Genomic DNA, 26,893 nt, shown 5'->3' on the forward strand with positions numbered 1-26,893 from the left:
CAATGGAATATTATGCAGCCATCAAAAGGAATGAGATCTTGCCATTTGCAACGACGTGGATGGAACTGGAGGGTATTATGCTGAGCGAAATAAGTCAAACAGAGAAAGATATGTATCATATGACCTCACTGATAGGAGGAATTCTTAATCTCAGGAAACAAACTGAGGGTTGCTGGAGTGGGGGGTGGGGTGGGAGGGGTGGGGTGGATGGGTGATAGACGTTGGGGAAGGTATGTGCTATGGTGACCACTGTGAATTGTGCAAGACTATTGAATCACAGATCTGTACCTCTGAAACAAATAATGCAATATATGTTAAGGGAAAAAAAAGATAGCAGGAGGGGAAGAATGAAGGGGGGGAATTGGAGGGGGAGACGAACCATGAGAGACGACAGACTCTGAAAAACAAACTGAGGGTTCTAGAGGGGGAGGGGGATGGGAGGATGGGTTAGCCTGGTGATGGGTATTAAAGAGGGCACGTTCTGCATGGAGCACTGGGTGTTATGCACAAACAATGAATCATGGAACACTACATCAAAAACTAATGAAATAATGTATGGTGATTAACATAACAATAGAAATTTTTAAAATAGGACTATTAAAAAGAAAAAGAAATCTCCAGGTCCAGATTGTTTCACTGGAGAAGTCTACAAAATGTTTTGGAAAGAATTAACATCAATTCTACACAATCTTTTCTAGAAAATACAAGAGAGAATACTTTCCTTCTTCACTCACTCATTATTATTCTGATGCTAAAACCAGACAAAGATGGTACGAAAGTGGAAAACTGCAGACTAAAGTCCCTCGTGAATATAGTTGCAAAAGATGCAAAAATTCTTAACAAAATATTAGCAAGTAGAATTCATCAATATATTTACATATCAGGACCAAGTGGCAATCATTCCAGGGATACAAGGCTGGTTCAGTATTCAAAAAATCAGTCCGTGCAACCTACCATATTAACAGGCTGGAGAAGTAAAGTCATATGAGAACAGTTGATACAGTAAATAAAGCATTTAACAAGTTTCAGTACCTGTTCATATTCCTGTTCCTAGATAAGTAGGAATACAGATTGACTTCCTCAACATGATTTTTTTTTAAGTATATGAAAATCTAACATCATAGGGGCACCTGGGTGACTCAGTTGGTTGAGTGTCTGCCTTCAGCTCGGGTTGTGATCTCAGGGTCCTCCCGCCACTTGTGTGCATGCTCTCTCAAGTAAATAAGTAAAATCTTATTAAAAAAAAAAAAGAAAAAAATCCTGAGGAGTCTATAAGAAAAAATCCTAGAACTAGAAATAGGTTTAGCAAGGCCATAGGATACATGATCAAAATCTGTTTGTCTCTATTACCAGTGAACACATAGAAATCAAAATTAAAATAGAGTGCCATGTTCAGTCACTCCAAAAAATGAAATATTTGGATATACAGGGTTTGTATGCTCAAAATTATAAAACACTGATGAAAGAAGGCAAAGATCTAGAGAAACAGACTTTGTTCTTACAGCAGAAGACTCAGCAAATGTCTGTTATCCTCAAGTCAGTGTGCTAGCTTAACAGAACTGCTAAACGATAGCTAAACAAGATTATTCTAAAATTTATATGGAAAGGCAAAAGAACTGGAATAAGAATAATTTTAAAATTAATAAAATAGCAGTTACTATTACTATCCAATTTCAAGACATTATATAATTACAGTAATCAAGATTGTGTGGCATTGGTGAAGGGATAGATACCTAAGTCAGTGGAACAGAATAGGAACCCAGAAATAGCCTGACACAAGTATGACCAACTGATTTTTGACACCTGCAAAAGTAATTAGAGGAAAGATAGTCTTTTCAAGAAACATTGCTAGAATTAGATATCCATAAGCAAAAACACAAACCTCAGCCTAAATCTCACATCTTATACGAAAACCAACTCAAAATGGCTTGTAGATTTAAATGTAAAACTTCTGGAAGATTAACATAGGAGAAATCTCTGAGACCTGGGGCTTGGTGAAGAAAAAGCCAACAAACTAGACTTCCTTAAAATTAAAAACTTTTCCTGTCACAAAAGACCCTGTCAAGAGGATGAAAAAACAAACTATAGAACAAAATATTTGTAAGCTGCATATCTGAGAAAGGACTCCTGTCTTTCTAGAATATATCAAGAACTCCCAAAACCCAACATAAAACCCAAATATTCCAGTTAGAAAATGGACCAAAAAATTGAGCAGACAGTTCACCGAAGAGGGAATATAGATGGCAGATAACACATGGAAAGATGTTCAACATCACTTGCCATTAGGGAAATATAAACTAAGACCATGGTGAGACATACTACACTCTTAATAGAACAGCTAAAATAAAAAATAGTAGTGATATCAAGTGCTGGTGAGGATGAGGAGAAACTGGATCTCTCGATCTCATACATTGCTAGTGGAAATGTAAAATGGTAGAACTATTCTGGAGCACAGTTTGGCAGTTCCTTGAAATATAAACATGCACTTACCATATGGCCCAGCACTTGGACTGCTGGGCATTTATCCCAGAGAAATGAGAAGTTAATGAAAGAGGAATGAAAATCTGTTCATGAAAATCGTTCATAGTGGCTTCATTGTAATAGCTCCAAACAGGAACAACCAAAATGCCACTTGGTAGATAGTGGTTAAAAACCTATAGGTCATCTGTATCATGGAATAGTACTCAGCGATAAAAAGGAATGAGCTTGATAAATGCAACAACTTGGGTGGGTTTCAAGAGCATCATGTTGAGTGAAAAAGGCCAGTCTTGGGGCGCCTGGGTAGCTCAGTGGTTAAGCGTCTGCCTTCGGCTCAGGTCATGATCCCAGGGTCCTGGGATTGAGCCCTGCATCGGGCTCCCTCTCAATGGGGAGCCTGCTTCACCTTCTCCCTCTGCTGCTCCCCCTGCTTGTGCTTTCTCTCGCTCTCTGTGAAATAAATAAGATCTTAAAAAAAAAAAAAAGAAAAAGACCAATCTCAAAAGGCAGAAACTGTATAATTCTATTTATATAACATTCTTGAATTCACAATATGAGAGACAAAAACAGATTGGCTGTTGTCGGGGGTAGGGATGGTGTGGGTGGAAGTAGGGGTAAATAGGACTAAAAAGGGGTGGCATGAAGGTAATCTTTGTGGTAATGGAGTAATTCTGTATCTTGATTGCAGTGGTATTTGCTTGAATGTGATAAAATAGCACACAACTATATACACACTGTATCAGTGTGAGTACCCTGATTTTGATACTGTGCTGTGATTAGGTAAGATGCAAGTTCTGATTGGAGAGGACTGGGTGAAGAGTACACAGAACCTTTATGTCCTGTCTTTGCAGCTTCCTGGAAACCTAGGATTATTTCAAAATAAAAATGTTTTTAAAGAGAAACAACTTCAAAACACAACCTAAATGCAGCGTAGGTTCAAACAAGTGGTAGCAAAATGTCCATTCGGAGGTGTTCAGGGATGCTGACATCAATATTTAGCACTCTGCTTGCACATCCAGGAAAAAAGGATGTTTGGTTACTGTACTTTGTGTTTAACGCAGTTACCGTGTCACAAAAATAGCAGGCTGCTCTAATAAACAACCAGCCTCCTGTGTCCAGCACCAGTCATCTCCCGTCTTTACCACCAAGCCCACCGACACTCCAGGTTTATCCAGGGGACATAAGGAAGCAAAGATCTCATGACTGAACATTATACAGCTTAGATCAGGCTTTTCCTCTGCGACATTTTCCTCCTGTTTCTGGAGTTTCATCTACTCACAGGAATGTTCTACGTGTGTGAACAAGGGATTGGTGTATGAGTTCTCCCTGAAGTCGTGTGACCACTGTGACACCAAGCAGGCAGTGGGGGCAGGGCCCCAGAGCCTCGCTGGCACCCAGTGCCGCACACGCTGAGCTCTTCAGTAGCACCATCTCGGGGAGCACCATTCTGGTTTTTGTGTCAAGTATGGGTCATGTGTTGCCAGGCTCATTTCTTATAAATGTCCATAATAAGTTAGGAGTGTTACTATTCAGGAAGCACTTACTAGGTGCAAGACGGTGTCGTCAGAACTTTATTATCTCCTCGAATTTCCTCAAAACACCTGGGATTGCACCGTCTTCCTCTTGCTCTTACAGTTGGGGACATGGGGTTAGAGGGGCTGCGGAACGGCAGCAAGGCCCCCAGACCCCCATGGCTGGGGTTTGAGCCCAGGAACGGACTCCAGTGCCCACGTTACTAGGTGTATCCCACCATGCCTGTGTGTGTGCATGCGTGTTCAGTGTTCACGTCATTCACACTTAGGCCTCTGGGAACAACCTAATTGGTGGAGAACCCAGTTTCCTTTCTTACCTCACTGAGGCCTTGTTTAATACCAAATTTACTAGAAACTCTGGTTTTCTGTCTGAGAGGAACAGTACTGTTCAGCACTCTCTGGTTCTTGATATTTAGGTCTACATTTAAACAGTCTGGCCTTTCTATTAAAAAAAAGACATAAGGGCGCCTGGGTGGCTCAGTTGGTTGGGCGACTGCCTTCGGCTCAGGTCATGATCCTGGAGTCCCTGGATCGAGTCCCGCATCGGGCTTCCTGCTCGGCAGGGAGTCTGCTTCGTCCTCTGACCCTATCCTCTCTCAGGTATTCTCTTTCTCTCATTCTCTCTCTCTCAAATGAATAAATAAAATCTTTAAAAAAAAAAAAAAAGACATAAAATTATATAAAATCTGTATTGTTCCAGCCAGCTGGGGAAAAAATTGTGGGGTTTTGTTTTGTTTTGTTTTTGTTTTTAAGGCCTTCAGAATCTCTCTTTGTTTTATCTGGAAACTAAGGGCAGTAGTAGCAAAGCAAAAGTCAAGGTTTATTCTGGAGTAATTGTTTGACTTGGTTATCTTATCTCTTAATTATGTCATTGTATCAATAAATGCCTGGTAGCAAGCAAAAATGTTTGTTCTTTATAGATGTAAATAAGTCCAGTCTTGTCCTTATCCACTGCAGTTGGGCAGACCCCAAAGATCACATTGCAAGATATATTATTGAAAATGTTACGAACACCTGCTTTTTAGACTTAAAGGCAAAGTTTTCAAGGGCAACGGAAATGATTAAGCAACTTACATCTGTTATCTTGAATCTTTTATTTAGAACATGGCATTTTTTTCCCAAGTTATTAGCATGCTTTTGATTTTTGTACAGCTTGACATTTGTAAATACATGTGTAACATAATGGGTGCTGTAAAGAGCTTTTGTAAATTGATCTAATTTCTTATCTCCTCTTCACAGGAATATATTAAAGGAATCTGTGAGCCTGAACTAGAAGAAAGAGAATGTTACCCCAAGGCCATGCACTGCATTTTTGTTGGGGCTCAGAGCCTGTTTCTGAAGAGCTTGATTCAGGACACCTGTGCTGATCTCTGCATTCTGGACATTGGTCTTCTTGGCATCAGAGGAAGTGCCGAAGCTGTGGTCATGGCTAGGAGTCACATTCAGCAGTTTGTAAAACTCTTTGAGAATAATGAGAACCTACCCAACAGTCAGAAAGAATCCGAGGTGAAAAGGGAATTTAAACAATTTGTTGAAGCTCGTGCAGATAACTATACAATGGACTTGTTGATTTTGCCCACTTCCTTGAAAAAAGAGCTTTTGACACTCACACAAGGTGAGAATTTATTTGAAACGGGAGATGATGATGTTATTGAAATTAGAGATTCTAAACAAGCAGAGGTTCCACAGAGTGCTGCCACAGGGCTGAATATTTCCAGAGATGAAATTGTTTTGCAGGAAGATGCAAGAAATAAAGCTGGCACTCCTGTTTCTGAGCTTACAAAACAAATGGACACGGTCTTTTCTAGTTCGCAAGATGTCCTTTTTGTTCCAATAAATGGTCTAACCCCAGATGAAGAGGCACTTTCCAAAGAGAGAATTTGTCACAAAAGGAGATTTTCTGATTCTGAAGAAAGGCATACCAAGAAACAGTTTTCTTTGGAAAACGTTCAAGAGGGGGAGCTTCTACATGACGGTAAGACATTAGCTGGAAGTGTAATCATTGACTTATCTGATTCTTCTGCTGATCCTGAAAATTTAAGTCCAGATGTGAAGGACACTACTGAGGAAATGGAATACAACATCCTCGTAAACTTTTTTAAAACCATGGGCTATTCCCAAGAAATTGTTGAAAAGGTAATTAGGGAGTATGGGCCATCTACGGAACCATTATTGCTCTTAGAAGAAATTGAAAAAGAAAATAAAAGATTCCAAGAAGACAGAGAATTTTCACCTGGTACTTTGTATCCAGAGACCAGCAGAACCAAAAACAAAGGTGTTTGTAGCAGCATAAATGAGCTTACAACAGATTCCACTCCAAAGAAAACACAAACTCACACACAGCAAAATATGGTAGAAAAATTTTCTCAGTTACCATTCAAAGAATCAAAACCATGTACCTCAAATTGCAAAATTAGTACTTTCAGAACAGTGCCAGTAGAACAGAAACAAGAAATCTGGAGTTCAAACCAGAATTACATTTGTAACATGGACCTTGAAACTGACGGCCTTTCACCCTCTGTTGTCCCTTCAAGTCCCAAAGAAGCTGTCAGTTTCGTGTCAAGAGGAGCTTCACATCATCAGCCCAGAATTCCAGTGTTTCCTGAAAATGGTTTGCAGCAGCAGGCAGAGCCCTTACATCCAAGTAAGATGAAGTCTGCCTGTGAAAACCGTTCAGGGTGTTGTAGCTCTCCCCAGTCGAAGCCACATTGTCCACCCCTTTCTCCAGCAATGCCACTGCCCCAGCTGTCACCTTCAGCTACTGACGCAAGGTTGGCGGGAACGTCTGATCACACTGATTCCTCAGTCACTGGCGTTCAGAGGTTCCGAGATACTCTGAAAGTACCCTACAAGCTGGAATTAAAAAACGAGCCAGGAAGAACGGATTTGAAGCACGTTGTCATAGATGGGAGCAATGTCGCAATTACGTAAGTCCACTCTCTGCAGGTTATATTATGCTGTAAATAGGGTCCTGAGCAGTGCCTCGGAATCACATGCAGTTGTAGGAACTTGGGCTGTGCATCCGTCTAGGTGATCGATTTTCTTACCTGGGAAAAAAAAAAACACGAAACAGCTGTTTGGAGAGTTGTGTTATTCCCTCTTCTGGAGTTGTACACTTTGCTTTTCATCCTGCTGAACCTGTTTCTGAGGGCGAGAGGTGATAGGAAATTTGTCTTCACTTTGCATTGCCTAGTCAGCGATAAACAGTATAGAGATTTTTAAATCATTAGCTTTTTTTTTTTTTTAATCATTAGGTTCTGAATACGAGGATGCAGCTTAAAGCCAAAAAAGATTTTTCTGTCTCTATACTATAGTATGTTAGGTCTCTAGGCAGGAGTGCAGTGATAATGGATGTGCTGTATTTCTGTTATACTTTGTTGACAGAGTGATAGCAATTTCCTTTTTAAGGAAATTCATCAGTTTGAGCTTCTTTATGGTCCTCTGCTGCTACTAAAAGCTTGTATATTTGCTTTTAGTAAAAAAGAGTTAAATGATCATTTCTTTTTTTTTTTTTTAAGATTTTATTTATTTATTTGAGAGAGAGAGAATGAGAGACAGAGAGCACGAGAGGGAAGAGGGCAGAGGGAGAAGCCGACTCCCTGCCGAGCAGGGAGCCCGATGCGGGACTCGATCCAGGGACTCCAGGATCATGACCTGAGCCGAAGGCAGTTGCTTAACCAACTGAGCCACCCAGGCGCCCTAAATGATCATTTCTATTTAACCTGTCTTGGAACCCTCTGAAGAGTCTGATTTTATACATCTGGTACGGGATTGGGTTTCTTCTCTCGGGGTGGTTTAATACAGTGACTATGAAGAGGAGAGGGGGTCAAGTTAGAGTATCTGCCCCATTGTTTGACCTCGTGTAGGTTTTTGCCTGAGTTTCATTTGCTGTATTTTGTTGCCTTTTGCCCTGTCCTAAAGGGCATCTTTATCATGCCATTTCAACAACTGGTAGGTAAAGTCTCTCTCCAGTTTTCAAAATCAGTCACTCCGTTGATTTTGAAGAATTCTGCACGGTCTGGCATTTTAAGTGGCTGTCATTTAAGAAAAGGGGCCCTGGACATGGGATGAAGATGGTGATACACTCTTCTGAATTTTAGCGAATAGTGTGTGTGGCCTCTCTCCTAGGAATTCTATAAGTTATATATTTATTTTTTGTTTTGTTAATTTTTTACTAGAATTTTCAAACAAATACATTAAAAGGTAATAGAATGCATCCCTTTTTGAATTTGGGATTTCCATGTGCCCATCCCCCACCTTCAGTAGTTCTCAGCTCCTGGCCAGTCTTGTTGAGCCTATACCCCCACCTACTGCCTTTCACCGGAGTTATTTTGAGGGAAAGCTCAGCTGTGTCATTTTATCCATAAGTACTTTAATGTCTATTTTTTAAAATAAGGATTCTTTTTATTTTTTGACTGAATTGTTGATGCTGTATTTTGCTGTCAAAAGAAAGAAAAATCCCAGCATTCCCCATGTTAAAGTTTAAAGATAGGCTGGAAAAATATGTAATATACTTGTCTTCATTTCTAAATAATACTGTTTGTTGTCATTTCACTTTGCTTTTTGGCAGTTCTTTTCGGGGAAACCCAGCAAATGGCCCACAGCTGCATAGCTTTATCTAAGTAAAAATGTGAAGTGCAGTTTCAGTCACCCACAGTCCAAGCCCAGCACCAGTTCCTCATTGTTACAATTTCTTGAGCCAAGTGGTGATATAAAATTTAGGTCATGATTGTGAGTAATATTAATCCTTTTTCAATTTCTGTAAGTGCAAAGATGTTCCAAATTGGTGTTCAAGGACTAAGAAATGCAAATTAACATAGAATGAGCACTGATGATGACACTATTTAAAAACCTTTTGGGAGTAGTAACTAATGTATTTCTCAGAGGGGTCACTATTGGAATTTAGAGTGGTACTGCCTGGGCGTGACAGGATGTTTTGCATATTTAGTCCCTCCTACTTTGCCCATAGTACCTCCCCCCGTCATTATGACACCCCAAAACACTCCTACGTATTTCCTAACACCCTTGGGTACAGTGCCATCTCTTTTGAAAACCACTGAATTAGTGCACTAAGAAACCACGAGCAGACTTTCATTACTTTTTCTTTTAAAAGCTGATTATCTGGGGAGGATTCCAATTTTCTTTGAATTCACAGATGTCTCAGTTTAAAAGCAACATTTATTTATAAGGATGTATTATCCAAAAATGACAGACTTATACTTAATCTAATAAAGATTGATCTGAAAATATCAGTAACTAAAATTAACTCTTATTCTGGAGGAAAACTGCTTAATAGGTACAGGGTCTTACTTGAGAGTGATGGAAATGTTTTGGAACAAGATCTAAGTGCTGATTGTACAATACTGTGAATGTACTAAATGCCGCTGAATTGTTCACTTTAAAATGATTATGTTATGTGAATTTCAGCTCAGGCTTTTTAAATTTGGGAAAAAATCAACCCTTATTTGAAATCCCTTTGATAGTAAATGTGAATTATAGATTGTACATTCCATGAAGGAAGTGATTTATATGTGTCCTGTTCACTGAAATACCCCCAAGGTCCATGGTGCTTGCACATGGTGGGCACTCAGTAACATTTTGTTGAATGAATGAATGAATGAACTAAAGACTTAAGAAATATTAGGATTTTTAAAATGACTTTTCACCACTCTTTTATAACTTCCTATTCCAATGATCAATTTAGATTAAATTTTGACTGAGACATTTTTCAGCAAGTATTTGGAATCTTAAAACTGAAACACCTGTTATGTGTCAGGTACTTATCTCTTTTAAAATGTAATCTTCACACTGATTTGTGAGATAAAATTGATCCAATACTTTTATATAACATGAAGTGGCTTAAAAATCTTGTCCAATATTACACAGATAGGAGATGTGGGCCCATAGGCTCCCAGAGCCATCATACATCCTGCCTCCCATAGAAGGTGAGGTTGGAATTTTCAGGCCTTGGCAATATAAAGTACTTAAGTCTCGAGTTGTTTAAGCATTGCTGAGTAAACCTCACTTATTTGACCCACCTAGTTGGGGAAGTAGTTAAAAATGAAATTTGAACCCTTAAACAATAGGATTTGTTGGTTTGATCCTACTCAGCAGCTCAGACCTACCCATCCCTGGGTTTCTGCCAGTCCTTTATTATATTAGTCTATCCAGCGTGCTGTCTGCAATTCACACACACTGTGAGAAATTCCAAAATACCCACTTCATGCTGCTAATCATGCATATTTTTACTTGGTTTTTCCCCTTGTCACCATGAATGAGTCAAATGATGAGTAAATGGAAATTGTTTGCGGTACACGGCTAGACATCACAGTAGTGGCTAGATAACACTCAGACTCGGTCAGTTTGAAACTTCAGCATTAGGACACCTGACTTATCTGGGTAGATAATTTTCCGTGTAGATGAGGTTTGCCCCTTCACTTGCCAGCACTATGTATTTTAACCATTTTTTTCATGCTAGTCTATATCAGGGTCCCGTGGCTATTTTTATTAAGTGGAAACGATAGAAGGAAATGACTCTTTCCCAGGGTAACTCAAAAAGAGTTTTTTTAACCATTTCCCCTACACTCCCCGGTCTGGTTCTGTCACTGCTGTGAGTTTTTAATCAGGTATCTTGCCCATCTCCTCTCTGCTTGGGACAGTCTTCCTTCCAGTTTACTGCCTGCTATAATATGGAAAACAACTGGATGATGTAACTTGTTTCCAACTACATGAAACAGTAGTTTAAATCTCCCTTGAAAGCCCACACACCTGGCCTCTCGGGCCTATTATCTGTTCATTGGTGCATTTGGAGCTGGAAGCCCCAGAGCTTTGGTCTTCTCAGAACAAGAGAAGGAGTTACGGTATGTAAATCCTTTGTCTTCTTTGAGTGTAAATAGACAGTTGGTCTGGGTCTACCTGTCAACAAGTTCCTCTGGCTTGACTGCAGGGAGGTGAGGAGGCGCATTTCTGCCTAGCCAGGATGTGGGGGAGTTGAAGTGGGAAGCAGCAGGGACCTTCCATATTACTTAGAGGACACGAACTTGGCTCCACTTGATTTTCTTGTGTAGTTCTATTTTCTGTCTAACTCTGTGTTTTCCACTAGAATTTTGAACTGCTCTTTTTATTCCTAAAACAGCTCTCAAGATTTTTCAGGGTATCCATAGTGATTTGATCTTATCACTGAGGATAACACTGGAAATTAGTATAGAGCTAATGTTTCTGGAAATGCCATTTCTTCCGGTCTAAGTTTGAGCGTGGTACAGGACAGCGGGATTGCATCTACTTGAATTTCCCTTCATTTTTCTCCGGGACCCAGTGGCACGGAGCTGGGTTCCACCCACTTTGAACTTTTGCAGTCAAAAGCTTTATAGGGAGAGAAGAAGTTCGCACACATTTGTAGCTGATGAATAAGCCAAACTTGACAAGCTTTTTTAGTGCATTTCTCTCAAGGATTGTTCTTTTCAGATTTAACTAACATACATATCCCTTGGTTTTTTTAAGAACCAGTAGGCTGTTGTATTTTGGATTTTCATGTTCAGGCTGTGGTTGACATTAACTCTGGGTGTGTTCTTGCTGTTAAGCAATTAGAATGATTTTTAAAGATACTCTAAAAAGATGACGCATACAAAAACTACCTCTAGCCTTTCTCCAGTAACAGATGTCCTGGTGCTACATTCTTGCCATATTTTGAATGCTTTTAGATAAACCACTGCTGAGTTACTTCATGGAGAATGGGTTTACTTGCATGTGTTTTCTGGAGCAAAGCTGATGCCGGTGCGGTCTCTTATTTGTGACTCACTGAGAAGAGCGTGGGCTTTAGCCTCTTAAAGGAGGAGTTTCTGAGCTGCTCTTCTGCGTGTTAGAGGTTTATTGAATGTCCAGCCCATTCCTGCTTCGTGAGAATATAGATTTAGGTGGGGACAGTCCCACTGTGGGATGGTAGGAAGGGCCCAGGAATAAGGAAGCCTGAATAATCCCAGCGCAACCACCCTGTGGCAGTGCAGCCTGGGAAAGTTGCTCAGCCTCCCAGGGCTTTCGTTCTTTTTATCTAACAGGAATCTAACTCCGTTCCATCTCCTAAATTCTGTCATTCCAGTGGACAGTACAGGATAGCAAGACAGGAAAGAGGAGAGATGATTGAGGGCCTGTTTCTAGAAATGGCTTCATAGAAGAGGGTCTGAATTGAGTCCCGAGGCACTGGAGGAAGGTTAAGAGAAGGTCTACAAAGATTGCAGCAAAAAGAAAGCTCACTGCCCAGGAGGAGGGAGATGGCAAGCAAACGTGGCCAGAAATGAGTGTGGTGACACATGGTGGTGGCTAGATCCCTCCTGACTAGTTGGGTGTGGAGGGGACCTTGAAGCCGTGCCCTGAGTTTGTCGAGAGGAATCCTGCCAGTAAAGACCCTGAGCAGGATCAAAGGCCTCATGGCTGCATTTCAGGGTCTGTCTAACGAGTTTGAGGAGGGATGGGAATTGGGAGAGCCTGGGGTTGACTTGGGACACATTGTACCTGAGGTGGCAGGAATTTTAAGTGAAGGAATTCTCCACCAGGTGGTTTTGACATGGAGACACTAGACATGAAGAGAAGACAGGACTGAAGATGCAGGATTTCCTGTCACTGGAACCTCAGTGACTGTTGAAATAGTAAGATAGATTATGCTCATTTCATAAACTGTAGCTTCAAAGTTTGGGTGGGTTGATTTTTTTTTTCTTTCTAATACTCATGGTTAGACAAATGGATTACCACCTACAAAATTCAAACTTTGAAAACCCTTTTTTAAAAATCTCCACTTTTACTTAACTGTGGGAGAATACAATTTAAATATTTTTTCTCGTTTCTTTTGAAATTTGTTACCACATTTTTGGGTGGGGTCAGTTTTTAATCCACTATACCACGGGTTGCGAACTGTGGGCCAAATCTGGCCACCACCTGTTTTTGTAAATAAGGAACACAGCCACCCTCATTCATTTCCACTTGGCCGACTTGAGTGGTGCGGCAGAGACCATATGGCCTGCAAGGCCTATCTGGCCCTTTACAGAAAATCATACCCTGACTTACGTTCTGTAATGTTCCTTGTTTGTTTGCATCTGCCCCTGGCACTTTCTGCTTCCTTCAGTAAAATCATTTGCCATGGCCCCCAGATAGTTCCATTGGAATCATGTCCTCAGCTTATCTCCAGGAAGCTGTAAACTGAGTAGGTTTCACAGTTCCCTAGAAGGGGTATGGAGCCCTGGAGCTGGAGGCATCTGCAGCCTTTGGAAGTTGTGAGGACCACGTCATGGGAGAGTCCTGTCTACTTCTGCTTCAGCAACAAGTTTCTTTTTTCCTTTCTTTTTTTCTTTTTTTAAAGATTGTATTTATTTGAGAGGGAGAGAGCACAAGCAGGGGGAGCAGCAGAGGGAGAGGGAGAAGCAGGCTCCCTGCTAAGCAGGGAGCCCGACGCGGGGCTTGATCCCAGGAGCCGGGATCATGACCTGAGCTGAAGGCAGACGCCCTACCGACTGAGCCACCCAGGTACCCCCAGCAACAAGTTTCTTAATAAAATATATAAAATATTCTTAGAGGTCAGTGACCAGGCAGGACTCTTTGGAATGGGCTCTCTAAAAAAAACAAAAACAGAAATAAAAAGTGCAATAAACACGTATTACCATGAAGCTCAAACTGCCTTCTGTCCCAGTAGCACATTCAATTAAATTAACTAAACAAAGTATAAGAAAAATCATAAAGCTGTTAAGAATCACATATCATGCAAAGGCTTCTGTCTCGGCTTTGCAAAGTCATAAACTATGCAACTTGATGCCAAAGAATGTAAAAGAGTATTAAAGGGAATTTTGTTGTAATTGTTTTTGTTGTATATGGAGTTCACCTTTTCACTTTTTCATGGTGAAACTTTAACATACTTTAAGCTGAAATAAATTTTGTTTTCTTCTAGCCACGGTCTGAAAAAGTTCTTTTCTTGTCGTGGAATTGCAATTGCAGTTGAATATTTTTGGAAGCTTGGCAACAGAAACATCACTGTATTTGTCCCACAGTGGAGAACAAGACGTGATCCTAATGTCACAGGTGAGGCAAACTGATCCTTTCAGATTTCTCCTTTTCTAGATGTTTAATGAGTTGGCTTATAATTGCAGCACATACTACTTAGAGCAGGGCCATGTGCCTTAGGTAGCAGTTTTAAAAGCAAAATGGTAAATCTGTTGCACCCAGTAGAACATAAATTGGAGTGTGTTACAGCATAAGAAGTACTTGGGGGAAGGATGGAAAGGTAACATAGTTGTTTATGTAGAAAGTTACGTTAGAGTTCATTATACATTACAAAAATTTTCCTGACTTTCTAAAAAGTAGGTTAAATCTGTCTTTCCATTAGTCTGGGCTTCTGCCTCATTAAATAATCTTTTCTAAAATGGTCACTTGATAAATCTGGGAACCCCCATATAGAGTGGGTTTTGAGCAGTCTATTTAATAGCTTAATATAAATTATGCCTGTTAATCGTGTGGAACTGCATGATTGACTGCAGGCCACATATGAGAGCTTTGAGCTTAGCGAATTGTGCAGTAGTCCAGAGAAACCTAAGGTTGTTTCTTAGGTCAAGTAGGAGGAGTGGCGAGACTATGCCAGGCAGCTTAACACAGCAGCGGCTAGACACAAAAGGTAGATTGGGAGGAGAAAGGGTGAGTTCAGAGCTCACACAGCACTTAAACAGGAAGTGAAACTTAGTCACTGTTGAGGTGGAAATGGTAAGACCACACATTTCTCAAGTATCCCAACTTCCCTCATTTTGGAGAGCGTATTTGTCTTTTTTTTTTTTTTTTTTTTTTTTATTTATTTATTTGACAGACAGAGACAGAGCGAGAGAGGGAACACAAGCAGGGGGAGTGGGAGAGGGAGAAGCAGGCTTCCCGCCGAACAGGGAGCCCGATGCGGGGCTCGATCCCAGGACCCTGGGATCATGACCTGAGCCGAAGGCAGACGCTTAACGACTGAGCCACCCAAGCGCCCCATGGGAGTGTATTTGTCTTAACTGAGGGTGCTTGAGGACTGAGGCAGAGCCACTGATTTTTGCAATAGGATCAGTGAGAGGGTCTTGTGACCCCTCCTGTGAGCCCTCCATGCTGTGCATCTCTAGGACAGTAAAACATGGCGGGGGGGGGGGTGTTCAGTCCAAGCCAGTGGTGAGTACTGTTGCAGGGGATACTCTCTTACCCTGAGCTTTTTCTTGCCCATTGACTGGTTTTCTAAAGTTTGGCTTTGACCCTCTTTTCTTCTCTGTCATGACCCACTCCCATGAAAATCAGTAAAGGTTCATGCAGATAACAGAGAGGTTGGATACAGTGCCAGCTAGAGGGATATTTTGACATACTCTTGGAATGGGGTCCACATAGGCCTTCCTTGGGATGGGGCAGAGCTGAGTGTCCCTGCCACTCCCTCTGCTTCCAGCCCTGTTTCCTGCCCCACCCCCACCCTCTTTCTGGGACTTGTGTCATCAGTCTCTCTGTCCTACTGCTTGTGATGTGAGTGTGAAAAAGTTCTGGATGGTAGGGTCCATTAAATACAGGTTTATGGCTTACTCTTAATTTCAGGAGCAAATGAGTTGAACTTTTTTATATTTAAAAAAATAGCTAAGATCAGTTTTTATGTTGTATTTGCCTTAGTATGTATGTTGCTTGATTCTTTTCCCCTTCCCAATGAGTTAGTCTTCTTGAGTCAGTAAAGGTTTTCCTAACTCTCCAAGTGAAACATTTGGGGGTACTTTTATTTATTTAAACATCTGGGAGGATAGCCTTTTTCTGAATGTGTATTCAACTTATTCCATGAACAGAACAGCACTTCTTAACCCAGCTCCAGGAGCTTGGAATATTATCTTTAACTCCTGCCCGGATGGTCTTTGGAGAAAGAATTGCTTCTCATGATGACAGGTACGAAAGGCTGTTTTCCTTCCTGAGGTGGGTGCGGGATGCTGAGGAGCCCACCACCTGCTCCATTGGACAGTTTGTGGTGCTCCTGTACCCCATGCATAAAGGGCTTAATAGATCAAGGGGTTTGAGAATTTTAATACTTATGGTCACTAGGGTTATATACTCAGCGGGTTATTTTTTTTTTGCCATATGGGTTTAGGAACATTACCTAAAATCTGTTTGGTTAGAATGTTTGTTTGTTTGTTTGTTTGTTTCTTAGTGATACATGACTGAGAATCCGTAAGTAAAGCAGACATTGAGTTCTCTTTCTTGGTGCGTACTAAAAGTAATGTTCAGGTGAGGTTTGTCTCGTCTTAGTGTGGCAGCCTCAAGAATGCTTTTCAAACGTTATCTGTCTCCTGCTGGTTGATTTTGGCCAGTGACTTAGTTTGTCACTGTCATACCTGAGCCCTCAGTATTTCTTCCATGTCATAAAAGATGGTCTCAGCTGACCCAAAGTATGACAGGAGTAAGCTGCATTTCTTAGGTTGGTGTGTCACTCAGAAGAAAGCAGGTGTTAGTGCATTGGAGACAGTAGGCTTTAATCTGCACCTTTTACATTTTTTTCTAAAAGCTTTACTGAGCACCAACCAAGTGCAATGCACAGAGCTAGGCTCTGGGAACACACATGATTCAGACACATTTCCTGCTGTAAGGAGTTTGTGATCTAAAGAAGAAGGCACACAAATAAATAATAGGGGGGAGTTCTGTTGTGGTTGAATAAGAGAAGGTCCCAGATATGACCGGTGGCATGACAGCCAGTTTTTCAAACCCTTCTCTTTGGAGGGAAGTCAATAGTAGCAACCCGACCAGTATCTGGGAACCTAAGTAGTGGCCTCTTTCTCTTTCCACTCCTGCATTCACCCCCTTTATGATGTTCTGGCCTGAAGCTCTTAGAATGTGCTGGTGGTTTTGCCTCAGTATTCCGCCACAATGGTCCCCCCACCTTGAAGACAGTGCTTGGCTTATAACCCAAACTAGTGAATGATAGTCAGATGGGTGAGAGATGAAAAGAGGGGCTCAGGAGGGGGGGCACAGATTTGGGATGACAGGCATTCCTTCAGCAAAAGGTCCACAGGGCCTTCTCCTTGCCAGCCCCTTGCCCTTCTCCAGGCTGGAATGAGAGACCAGATCAGATGGGGAGAATCAGAGGTGATGTGAGAAAATAGCATGAGAGGAAGTGGAAGGAGAACAGCACGTCAGGGTGGGGCAGGGCTGAGAAAGGACTGGGAGACCAGTCCCACTCCTCTCTGTGATACTGGCCTCAGACCCTGCAGTACTCGGGTAGAAGGGCAGGAGGGCTGCTGGACTCGTGAAGAACCTTCAGATCTCTAACACTGTAGCTGCACACCTGCAGAATTTCAAGGCATGTGCAAGTATGCAGACTAAATAAGCTTGTGCTTAATTTATGACTGGGTTTTTAGCAGACCTGGATCTATGTCTTGATTCATAGTACATGCACTCAGAATGCCTTACTATTTTTGTTAGTGCCTCTGAGCAAACCTCACCACTTACAAGTCATGCCAGCTAGGAGTAGTTTATAAAATATTCATTAATAAATCAAAGTGTTAATTCATACTTTCCAAGGCATCCTAAGACCTCTGAAACTAATGAGGCTTGTTTTTTAATTCCTTTGAAGTATTCACTATCACTAATAAAAGCAGTTGTTTGCACCTTTGATTCTAGTGATTCTCTTAATGTATTGTTTTGTCGTCTTTGTCTACATTGCCTTAGACAAATGCGGTCTCCCTGACTAAGGGAGAAAACTCAACATTATTATCCTCACAAATCTCTCATTAAGAGGGTTTGAGCGTGAATAATCTCCAGCGATGAACTAGAATTCTCAGTATTGAATTCTTACCCTTCTGTATCACCAGTGCAGCTTCGCATAAATGGCATTCGATGGATCTATAACTGGGGCTAAACAGAATGATAGTTCTAGACATCTCAAGTCTGAGCCGAAGATGTGAACCTGTGGGTTTTTGTTTTTGTTTTTTGATGCAAGGCTGACTGTACCAAGCATAGAACCAGAGTACTATAGCTTAGCAACCAAAACTTGAAGAGTGATTTCACAGGCTTGTCAACTCGAATTTATTCTCGACTTTAGTCCTCGTGCATCATCTGATGACCACTATCTATGATAATACAACTTTTCTAGAAAAATGTGTAAATCATGTTTGAGATCATTTTTAAAAAGAGAATAATACTGTATGAAAACCAAACCTTCATTTATAATTACACTAATAATTTCAGAGGTATTCAGTATTTCAGATTGATCTTCAGCTGACAAGGGCTTAACTTTTCTACCTCCTAGCCATAGTTAAATTCTCTGGTGATTTTCCTGTGAAGAGGAAATCCTTCTGTTTTCTTATAACATAGCTTCTGTAAGCCAGGAATGCCTGCTTGCCCATTTTAACCTCTTATATTACTATAGGTTTCTACTACACTTAGCGGACAAAACTGGTGGCATAATTGTAACAAATGATAACTTCAGAGAATTTGTGACTGAGTCACTCTCTTGGAGAGAAATTATTACAAAAAGGTAATATTTTCTTCTTTGTCTTTGGTTAAGTGTTTTTTGTTGTTTATTGTTTAGTTTTGTTTGGTGTCCACCTTGGCCCTGCAGAAAGCAGTATAGGGAACCAAAGTATCCTAAGACTGTCCTCCCCGTCCCCGTCCAAGACTCTGGCTGGCCCCTCTAGGTAAGTGGGGGTCCCAGTACAAAGCCGCAAAATCAGCAGGTGATGTGTGGGCATGCTGTGGTGGCTGCAGGGGGTCTTCGAGAGATCCGGTGTTCCCTGACAGGAGGCAAGAGGCATAGGTTTATGGCATAGTTAACCCTTGTTAACATAACAGTGTAGTGGAGCAGAAATGGCCTCCTAACTTGGCTTTGCCCTGATGCCGGGGGAGACTTTGGCAACTCACTGGGTGTCCGTGCTTGATTCAGCCATGAAATACGAAGGGTGGGTTTAATGACAGCGCTGTGATTCCAGTAAGCGGATGGAACCAAAATCAACCTGCTGATTGAGTTTTCACTTCTTGGGAGTGGGAAGAGTGTTTGTGCTTTTTAATCTGTGATGCTTTTCTTGATCATTTACTATCATAGTTTACTCATATATACTGAAAACGTGTTTGAATATCATCCAGAATAAAGTCAAGAGTTGAGCATTCACAGATGTGTTTTATTTGTGATGATACTCTGAATATGTCCACCTGCCTGAAAATCAGTGAACACTGGCTTCCAGGACTTCTTGTTAACAAGCATCATCTGATCGAGTTACCTTACAGCAACAGTCTGTGATGATGGCGCCAGACAGGAGGCCCGTATGCCACAAACCTAAAAACATAAATCAGCATACCTTGAGCTGTGTATAAGTAGTATGTAACAGGTATAACTGGAAATTTACCTCTGTTGGGGTTTCACAGTTGCCCCTTGTCTGATACTTGTATTTTGCAAAATCATTAGAGGATTTTAGAAAATAATTCTTTGCTGTAAGTGCTCAGGTGTGAGTTAATTACTCTGTGCATTTTGACTCACATGCTGTTAATAAGCTGTTGGTGAGAGCTGAACTGAGAATTGGTCTTTGACCTTCTGGGCACAGTTAACAAGCCATTAATCTTCTAGGACATGTTTCTGTTGGATCTTTGCCCTGGACTCACTGTCAGTATTTATTGGACACTCATCTGTGTATGAAAGGTCTAAATGCAGTCAGGACTCATGTTTCTATACCAACCCATTTCTTTTAGAACTCACAAAACAAGGCAGAAACCAAGGTCTAGACAACAAAAACAAGCACTTGACTTTTTTTTTTTTTTTTACATCTTGCTGAGATTTACTAAATCATGCTGAACTGATCTCACATTTTCTGTCCTCATAGATCATATTGTTTTGTTGTTTTAAGAGGTTTTCTTCAGTGGGTTTGCCTGTAGACACAACTATTCAAAACAAAAGTAAAACCTTTGTGGAGCCCCTGTTGTGTCCTAAGCTGACAGTCTTTAAATCTTGTTTTCAAAGTTGTATTAGGAGAAGCTGCTTCCTAAGCCCAGATAAAAAATCTGTAAGTCTCAATAAGAAATGTGAGGGCCAACTGATAAAAGTTTCCTACTTTATTGAATTTGTATCCAAGAGAGAAATACAGATGGTTTAACTTGGATGTTGTTTTTTTCCATTAGGCAATTAAGCAGCCTTATGATTTTATAGGTGACTGTTGCCTTGGAATTAGGTGGCCACTGCTACTTTCTTCTCAGTTCCTGCAGCAGTAAAAGCTTCATCTTTTCTCCAGCATTGTAATCATACTCTGTGTTGTAGATTGCTTCAGTATACCTTCGTTGGGGACATATTTATGGTTCCTGATGACCCTCTGGGAAGAAGCGGACCTCGATTAGAAGACTTTCTTCGGAAGGAAGTCTTCCTTAGGTATTTGCTTTTTCACATTGTTTTGTATTTACAGACTTGTTTCAGTTCTTTGTGCTTTAGTGTAGGTGATGTCTCTGAAGGACTAAAGATGGCACTTTTAAAATTTTTATTAGCCTTAGACTTAGTGCTGGTGTAATATATTTGAAAACTAATCAAGCACACACCTTAAAGAGCAGATTTTCATTTGTGGTCCTTTTGGTTTTAATCCTAGGAGAGGATGGGAGCCAAACTTCCTGTAGGTCTAAAAAAATAAGCAGATTTTGCTGGTGCTCACTTATTAGCAAATGCCACTTAGGTTCGTTTTGTACGTGTGAATTTCCTTCTGTATTCATTTTCCAAAGTCATTTGCTTTTTTAATTTCTTATGCTCCTATTAATTTACTTACTATTCAGGAATCACTACCTGGGGAACTCTCTATCTCCACTGAATGGAGAAGCCAGTATTTCATACTCATCTGAAATTGATTTGATAGTTTAGGTTTTCTTTGTTGTAGTTTGGGTTTTTGTTTTGTTTTTTTTAAAGATATGTTGCTAGTGGTTGTTTCTGTTTTCAGAATTCTCGGGTAATGGACACTGTTAACTAGAGTATTTGTGTGCCCAGCTGGCAGACAGTATGACCCGGTGACAGCTGATCTGTTTTATTTATAACCGGATCCCTTCGGGGTTCTAGGTTTGGATTTGGGGGTAGTTCATATAGAGGTACTTTTACAGAGGAGACCAGCGAGATTTCAGCTCCCTGGTCTTAGAAATCATTTCTCTTTTGAGCCTTTGGGTTTTATTATATAGACGAGGGCTTACTTCCCAAGGTTCTGCTTCTCTTCCCAGACCAAGGGAATGGCGGCCATTTTAACATCTGCTGAGCGTCGTTGCATCTCCGCTGGGCTTTTAAGACCCAGTGCCTGTGTGCAAGCATCAAGGCCCGTGGGTCAGACTTAATGGAAAGAGCGTTCTCTGGCTCCTTCCACACCTCAGCAGCCTGGCAGCAGGGTCCATCCTGCCTGCACACCTAATCGCTCTTTACAGTGTGTTAACTAATTGAGTAAGAAGTTAATAACAACCCCTCACAGAGGGTCTAACTTGGGAATTCCAGTTAGTTAAGCTTTTGCAGTTGGGAAAAGTGTTCAGCCAGCCCATTTCTCGCCTGCAAGTCCGAGTCACCTGGGAAGCTTCTTAATGAGACATATGCCCTTTATGCGTGCGCGCACACGCATGCACACGCACACACACACACACTCACACCCATGAACATACAGGTTGTGGGTGCCAGCACCTCGCCCAGACCGGGGGCCTACCGGAACCGGAAGTGGCTCCTCTCCCCAAAGGAGTCCCTTTTTCTAAGCCCTTCCAACCGGGGCCCCACACAGAATTCGAGTCTCCAGAAGAGTGAGACCCTGTTACGTGTGTCTCTTGAAAGCTCCCAGGTGATTCTGGCAAACCCAGGCTTAGGGCCAACAGTTGGCTGGGGTCAGTTCTCGCAGCTACAGACCTGGGAGGGTGGGGTAGCTGGTGAAGAGCTATCACTCCCCATCATGACCAGTCGGGAGGTGGTGTAGGCACCAGCCCCGTGGACCCCTCCGTGGGCAGCTTGCCTTCAGAAGCCGTGGAGCAGCACAGCCTCAAGGTCACCAGCAGATCTTTTTTGACAGGTTTCTCATTTCTCTTATAACCCAACTCACCAGACTCACTCTATTCACAGAGATATGCAGCCCCTACTCAATGCCTTGCCAAATGTGGGCATGTTTGACCCCAGCTTCAGAGTCCCTGGCACCCAGGCAGCCAGCACCAGCCACCAGCCTCCAGCCCGGCTTCAGGGCGCTCCACCCAGCCACTGGCTTCCTCAGCAGCCCCGCTTTCCAGTTCTGCCGAACCTTCCCAGTATGCAGCAGAGCGTGCCCATGCCGGCACAGAGGTCTCCTGCAGAAACCAGCGAGCTGAGGGAAGCCCTTCTGAAGATCTTCCCTGACTCTGAGCAAAGACTGAAAATCGACCAGATCCTTGCGGCCCATCCGTACATGAAAGACCTGAATGCACTGTCTGCCATGGTGTTGGACTAAAGGTCACACTTTAGCTTGCGTCTGCACGTGGCAGCAGGAAGCGACATAATGTGAAGAGACCCGATTTCCCAGTGGAAATTCTGTTGTAGTGTATAGAAAAGAAAACAGATGTTTTGTGTATAAAAAAATCTGGGTTTTCAAAACCAGCTTTTTCTATATATAAATAATGCTGCTATTACAGATTTAACATTTTCTGTAAAAGGAAAGTACATTTTCTGCCTGTTCAGAACTGTTTAATAGCAGTTACTCTTGAGTGTATTTACATTTTTATGTTTTTTAAACTATTTTCCTTAAAGCTGAAAATATTGACAAATGGATATGATTAGCTTTCTAAATAATAAAAAAAAAAGAGTTGCTTTTTTAGGGAAAGCAAGATCTCTCAAAGTATATTTTCTTGAGATGACTATGTAACGTCCACTAATACGAAGTGTGCTCACCACTCCCCAGCCTCCTCTGCCCTCACGCCTGGAATTAGGGTCCCAGGAGTAGGTTTTGCTCCTGTGGGTCTTTTGTTGGAGCCATTTGTGAGAGGGGGCAGGTGGTGCCACTAGATGGCACCTGTGCCTAGCCATTGTGAATGACCAGGGCTCAGTTAGACTCCCAGAATGTCAGGGCAAGAAGAAATTCTAGAACACCTGCTAGAACTCCTGTAGTCCCACCCTACTTCCCCTCCCACCCTGCAGAAGAGGGAGCTGAGGCTCAGCATGCTCGCCTCCACACACGCCCAGGTCCGCAGCTGTGGAGCAGCTGGGCAGGAACCAGACTCCTCGTCCAGTGCTCTGACACGTTCACCAGGCTGAGGCCTCGCTATACCTGGCCTGACTCTAGAAGTCATGTCTTAGCCTCTGAAAATAATAGCGGGATGTGAGGAAGATCCATGAAGAGCCCCGTTGTTACCATAATTTTGTGTCCACAGCCTCCATGCGAAGTCTGTGCAGCTTTGCCAAAAAGTGGTTTTCTATTCTCAAGAATGACCCAAGCCAATAAATAGCATTAGTAGCTGCCGTGGGGGCTCAGCCCCTTATTTATTTATCCTGTGTTTGTCTTTTTAGTGTTCTCCTCAGCCGTCCTTCCAGTGAGTCTATCTCAGCATTGGTATCTTGGTATTGTGTTTTCAGCGTTGCTCAAATTCTGTGTCAGTGAAGTTCTTTTCCTGGGTAATTACACTTAACATCTTTACTGTTCTCTGGACTTTCAAAGGGCTTTGTATTTTCTACCTGTTCTCTCCCCAGGCTGCTCACCGGCAGTTTCGTGTGTGCCCTGGGGGTCGTGCCCCTCCCAGCCCCCAGAACAGCTGCTGAGGACTCGGGGCGGTCTGTTCTTCACGGTGAAGGGACTTTGTTGGCCGCGAGCAGAGCTGGTGGCTCCCCAGGAGGCTCCCTCCCCGTGTGTATGACCCCTCCTTCCCTCAGGGGATGAATCCAGAGTCCTCCAGGTGGCTGGACTTGCATTTCAATCATGTTTTTCTCTCCCGATGCCTTTAAGATGCCTCCCAATGAGGAACTGGTTGTCAGCTGCCACTTTGGGGCAGGTGGCCAGAGTCACCCACCCAGCTGTGGATGTGGAGGTGGGAGACTTGAGGTGGGCAGGAAGTGACTCAATCGCAGCCCGTGTGCCTCGGCTTCAGAACTGGTGGTTTGTTAAAGTGTGGCGGACGTGTGAGGGCTAGGGCTGTCTTGCAGTGACTCTGATCTTCTGGGTTGAGGTTTGGTCTGACAGCCTTGCCAATCCAGTATTTCTCCTATTTGCAGAGAAGGACCCAACAGTAAACCTTGCTGGCCCACGCTTAGCCACACAGGTCTTCCTGGAAGGGGACTGGGCCTCCAGTGACGCCAGGTGGGGCTGGCTAGGCCAGGGGTTCCAGAGTTTTCCTGGGCTCTAGAAGTGACTTGACCCTTGACCTTTGGGTTATCTAAGCCTCTGTATTCTTAGTATTGTTTCTGAGGGCTCTACCTGCCCCTTTCCTCTTTCTAGGGTATGGGAAGGAAGGATGCAGGAAATTAAGTGGGTTAATTACTTCCCTTGATAAATTACAACATAACACGAAAGTCACAGCTCTTTCTGAAACTTGAAAATTAAAACTCCATCTTCAAACCATTAAAGAGTCATTACTTGTTCTCAGCCTTCTCTTAATACTAGGCTCAGTGTTGACGCTACTCAAATGTTTCTTCATGGTCTGCCCCCAGCAGTCGATTTCTGAACCACCTTGGTGGTGTTGGCAGCAAAGCGCCTCCTCCTGCAACTCCTTGGGCGTTCGTGTGTCGTGGCTCTGCTTCCTGCACTCCCTGGCATTCCTAGAAGAAGGGGGCTGGGCAGGGGGTGCCACCTCGTTCAGTAGACGGGCGGGTGTCTGCTCCTCAGAGAGAGGTTGTCCAGGGTTAGAGAATTAAGTAGATGGTGATACAGGATGGTTCCCGGGCCTGCCTTCTGCCCCAGGTCCTGGCTGCCTTCTCTGGGGGAAAAAAACCTCGTTTGACCTTTCTGTCCAGTAGCCTGTGTTTGAGACCCTGTAGGCTGCGGGCGAGAAGACGGGGAAGGCATCTCAGCCATCCTGGATGACGGCTCAGCTTTGTCTGGCAGGCTCAGCTGTGGCTTGGCAGAGTTGCCAGGGACTCAGGCCTGTTGCAGCTTTTGGTTTCTGAGAGGAGGCCTGGGGTCTTGCTTCCTTAGGCTTATTGTGGCCCTTGTGGAATCCGATTCACGGAGAAAGCCATGCTCCCAAGCACCCTCTTCCATCACAGGAAATGCCCTGGGCCCTGGGCCCCCCTGAGTTTGGGCCTGGGCAGGCACCGTTCTCTCTCAGCTCCCAGCCTGGCACCTCCGAGATGTGGCCTTCCTACTTGGAGCTCTCCACCAGCACTGCCATGTCCTCTCCTGCCCTCGTTTCTGTGTCCCTGTCCTCTCCTAACCATGGTCTGTTCCGTCGGCCACGCGGCTTCATGCCATTTGTTTCTTCATGATCAACCTTCCTGTTATTCCCCGTTATTACAGTTCAGACCCTATAAGAACGTCACCTGATTTCTCCTAAGAACCTCTCCATGCATTGCTGCTCTCCCTCACCTTCCCACTCTTCCTGTTTGGCAAACTTGGCCTTCATCCCACTGCTTGGAAACAGTCTAGAAGTCACCGGGGGCCACGAAATTGCTGAATTCAGAGGTCTTAGTCTTCAGTCTTCATGTCCACACTCAGTGACCAGACTATTTTGATATTGTTGCCCCTATTTTCCCCATTCTCTGAGATTTCCCTCCCAAATGTTCTTCATTCCTTTCTCTTCTTTTACTGGAAGGCCAGTCTGATTTTCTTTCTTGACAGGTGGTTCTCAAACTTTGGACCAGCCATGGAACTCATGGTGGGGAGGGCAGCTCTTACTAAAAATTGCAGTTACTGGATGCAGCCCACAGAGCTGTTTATTCGGTGGCCCTGGAGTAAAGCGTGGAAATCAGAGACTTCAGCAAGCTCCCTGGGTGTTTTCCACGCAGGCTGTCCAGGGACCACATGGTGAGAAAGTGCACTCACCCTTAGGGCTCACTAACTCCAGCTTTCGTCCTCCCTAACTTTCCTAGCTCCACGTGTACCTCCTGGGCAGCGACTTGTAGTCCCACCGCTAGGCCTGCCCTGCAGGAACACGTTTCTAGCTCAGCAGGGAGCCCTGTGCCTTCCTCAGACTCAGTCCCCAGGCCCTCCACCTGCATCTGTCCCTCACTCTCCATCCCCACCCCACCTGCCACAGAGTCCCCTCCATCCACCCTTGTCCGTGGGTGGCGGCCCCTGACCAGTCAGCCCACCCCTCCCCCCCAGACTCCACAGTGCTCCCAGATTTATCTTCCAAAACCACATTGCTGGTCACACTCTCATCTCTGTTCAGTGATCTTCAGTGCCTCGTGACCAGAGCACCAAGCTCAGCCGTCCCCAAGTGTAGTCTCTGTGCTGTCCGCCTCATGGCCACGTGTGACTGCCCACTTGGAATAGCCCTTCGCTGGACGCTCACTGCAGCCCACACACATTTCCTCAGTTACCTGTGGGCCCCTGCCTCTGCGTGCACCTCTTTCCTCGGCTAGAGATGCCCTTTCTCCCAAATGGCTTCCCCCTGAAAGGCCCAGCCCGCGTCCTGTTTGTACCCTTGCCCATGCTTCTGCCCAGAAGCAACCGCATGGCGCTCTGTGACCCACAGCACTTGTGTCTGGCTTTTGGCACTTGCCGCGCTGGCTGGTGTCACCACAGCTGATTGTGTACTGTGTCTCACCTCCCTTTCTAGACTGTGAGCTCCTCGCGGGCAGGGACCGTCTGTGTTCACTCTTTGTATTTCCCATGGCACCTAGCACAGTGCCTTGCACTTAATAGGTGCTCAATAAACGTCTGCTCAATTGAACTGGACGACAGTGCCTTCTTGACTGCGGTATCTGGCAGCCGATAAGACCTTCAGAAGTCCCACTGTCGGCATTTGCACCAGGGCCTCCA

General features: G+C 43.4%; 1 protein-coding gene across 2 annotated transcripts in view; it reads left to right on the forward strand.

Annotated features, from left to right (window-relative positions):
• Positions 1–26,809, forward strand: part of N4BP1 (NEDD4 binding protein 1) — a 50,192-nt gene extending 23,383 nt beyond the window's left edge. Inside the window, exons 2-7 of one of the 2 annotated variants that reach the window (XM_035025262.1) lie at positions 5,250–6,937; positions 13,942–14,072; positions 15,830–15,926; positions 18,400–18,507; positions 20,275–20,382; positions 22,078–26,809. In XM_035025262.1, the coding sequence (XP_034881153.1) occupies positions 5,250–6,937; positions 13,942–14,072; positions 15,830–15,926; positions 18,400–18,507; positions 20,275–20,382; positions 22,078–22,435 (2,490 nt within the window). In that variant the 3' untranslated portion in view covers positions 22,436–26,809. The remainder of the gene's footprint in view (positions 1–5,249; positions 6,938–13,941; positions 14,073–15,829; positions 15,927–18,399; positions 18,508–20,274; positions 20,383–22,077) is intronic. The other variant, XM_035025263.1, reaches the window with a different exon arrangement.
• The last annotated feature ends 84 nt before the right edge of the window (positions 26,810–26,893 follow it).

Source organism: Mirounga leonina, unplaced genomic scaffold (assembly GCF_011800145.1).
Source record: "Mirounga leonina isolate KUSES-001 unplaced genomic scaffold, KU_Mleo_1.0 Mir_180, whole genome shotgun sequence".
In the NCBI taxonomy this organism is placed as follows: Eukaryota; Metazoa; Chordata; class Mammalia; order Carnivora; family Phocidae; genus Mirounga; species Mirounga leonina.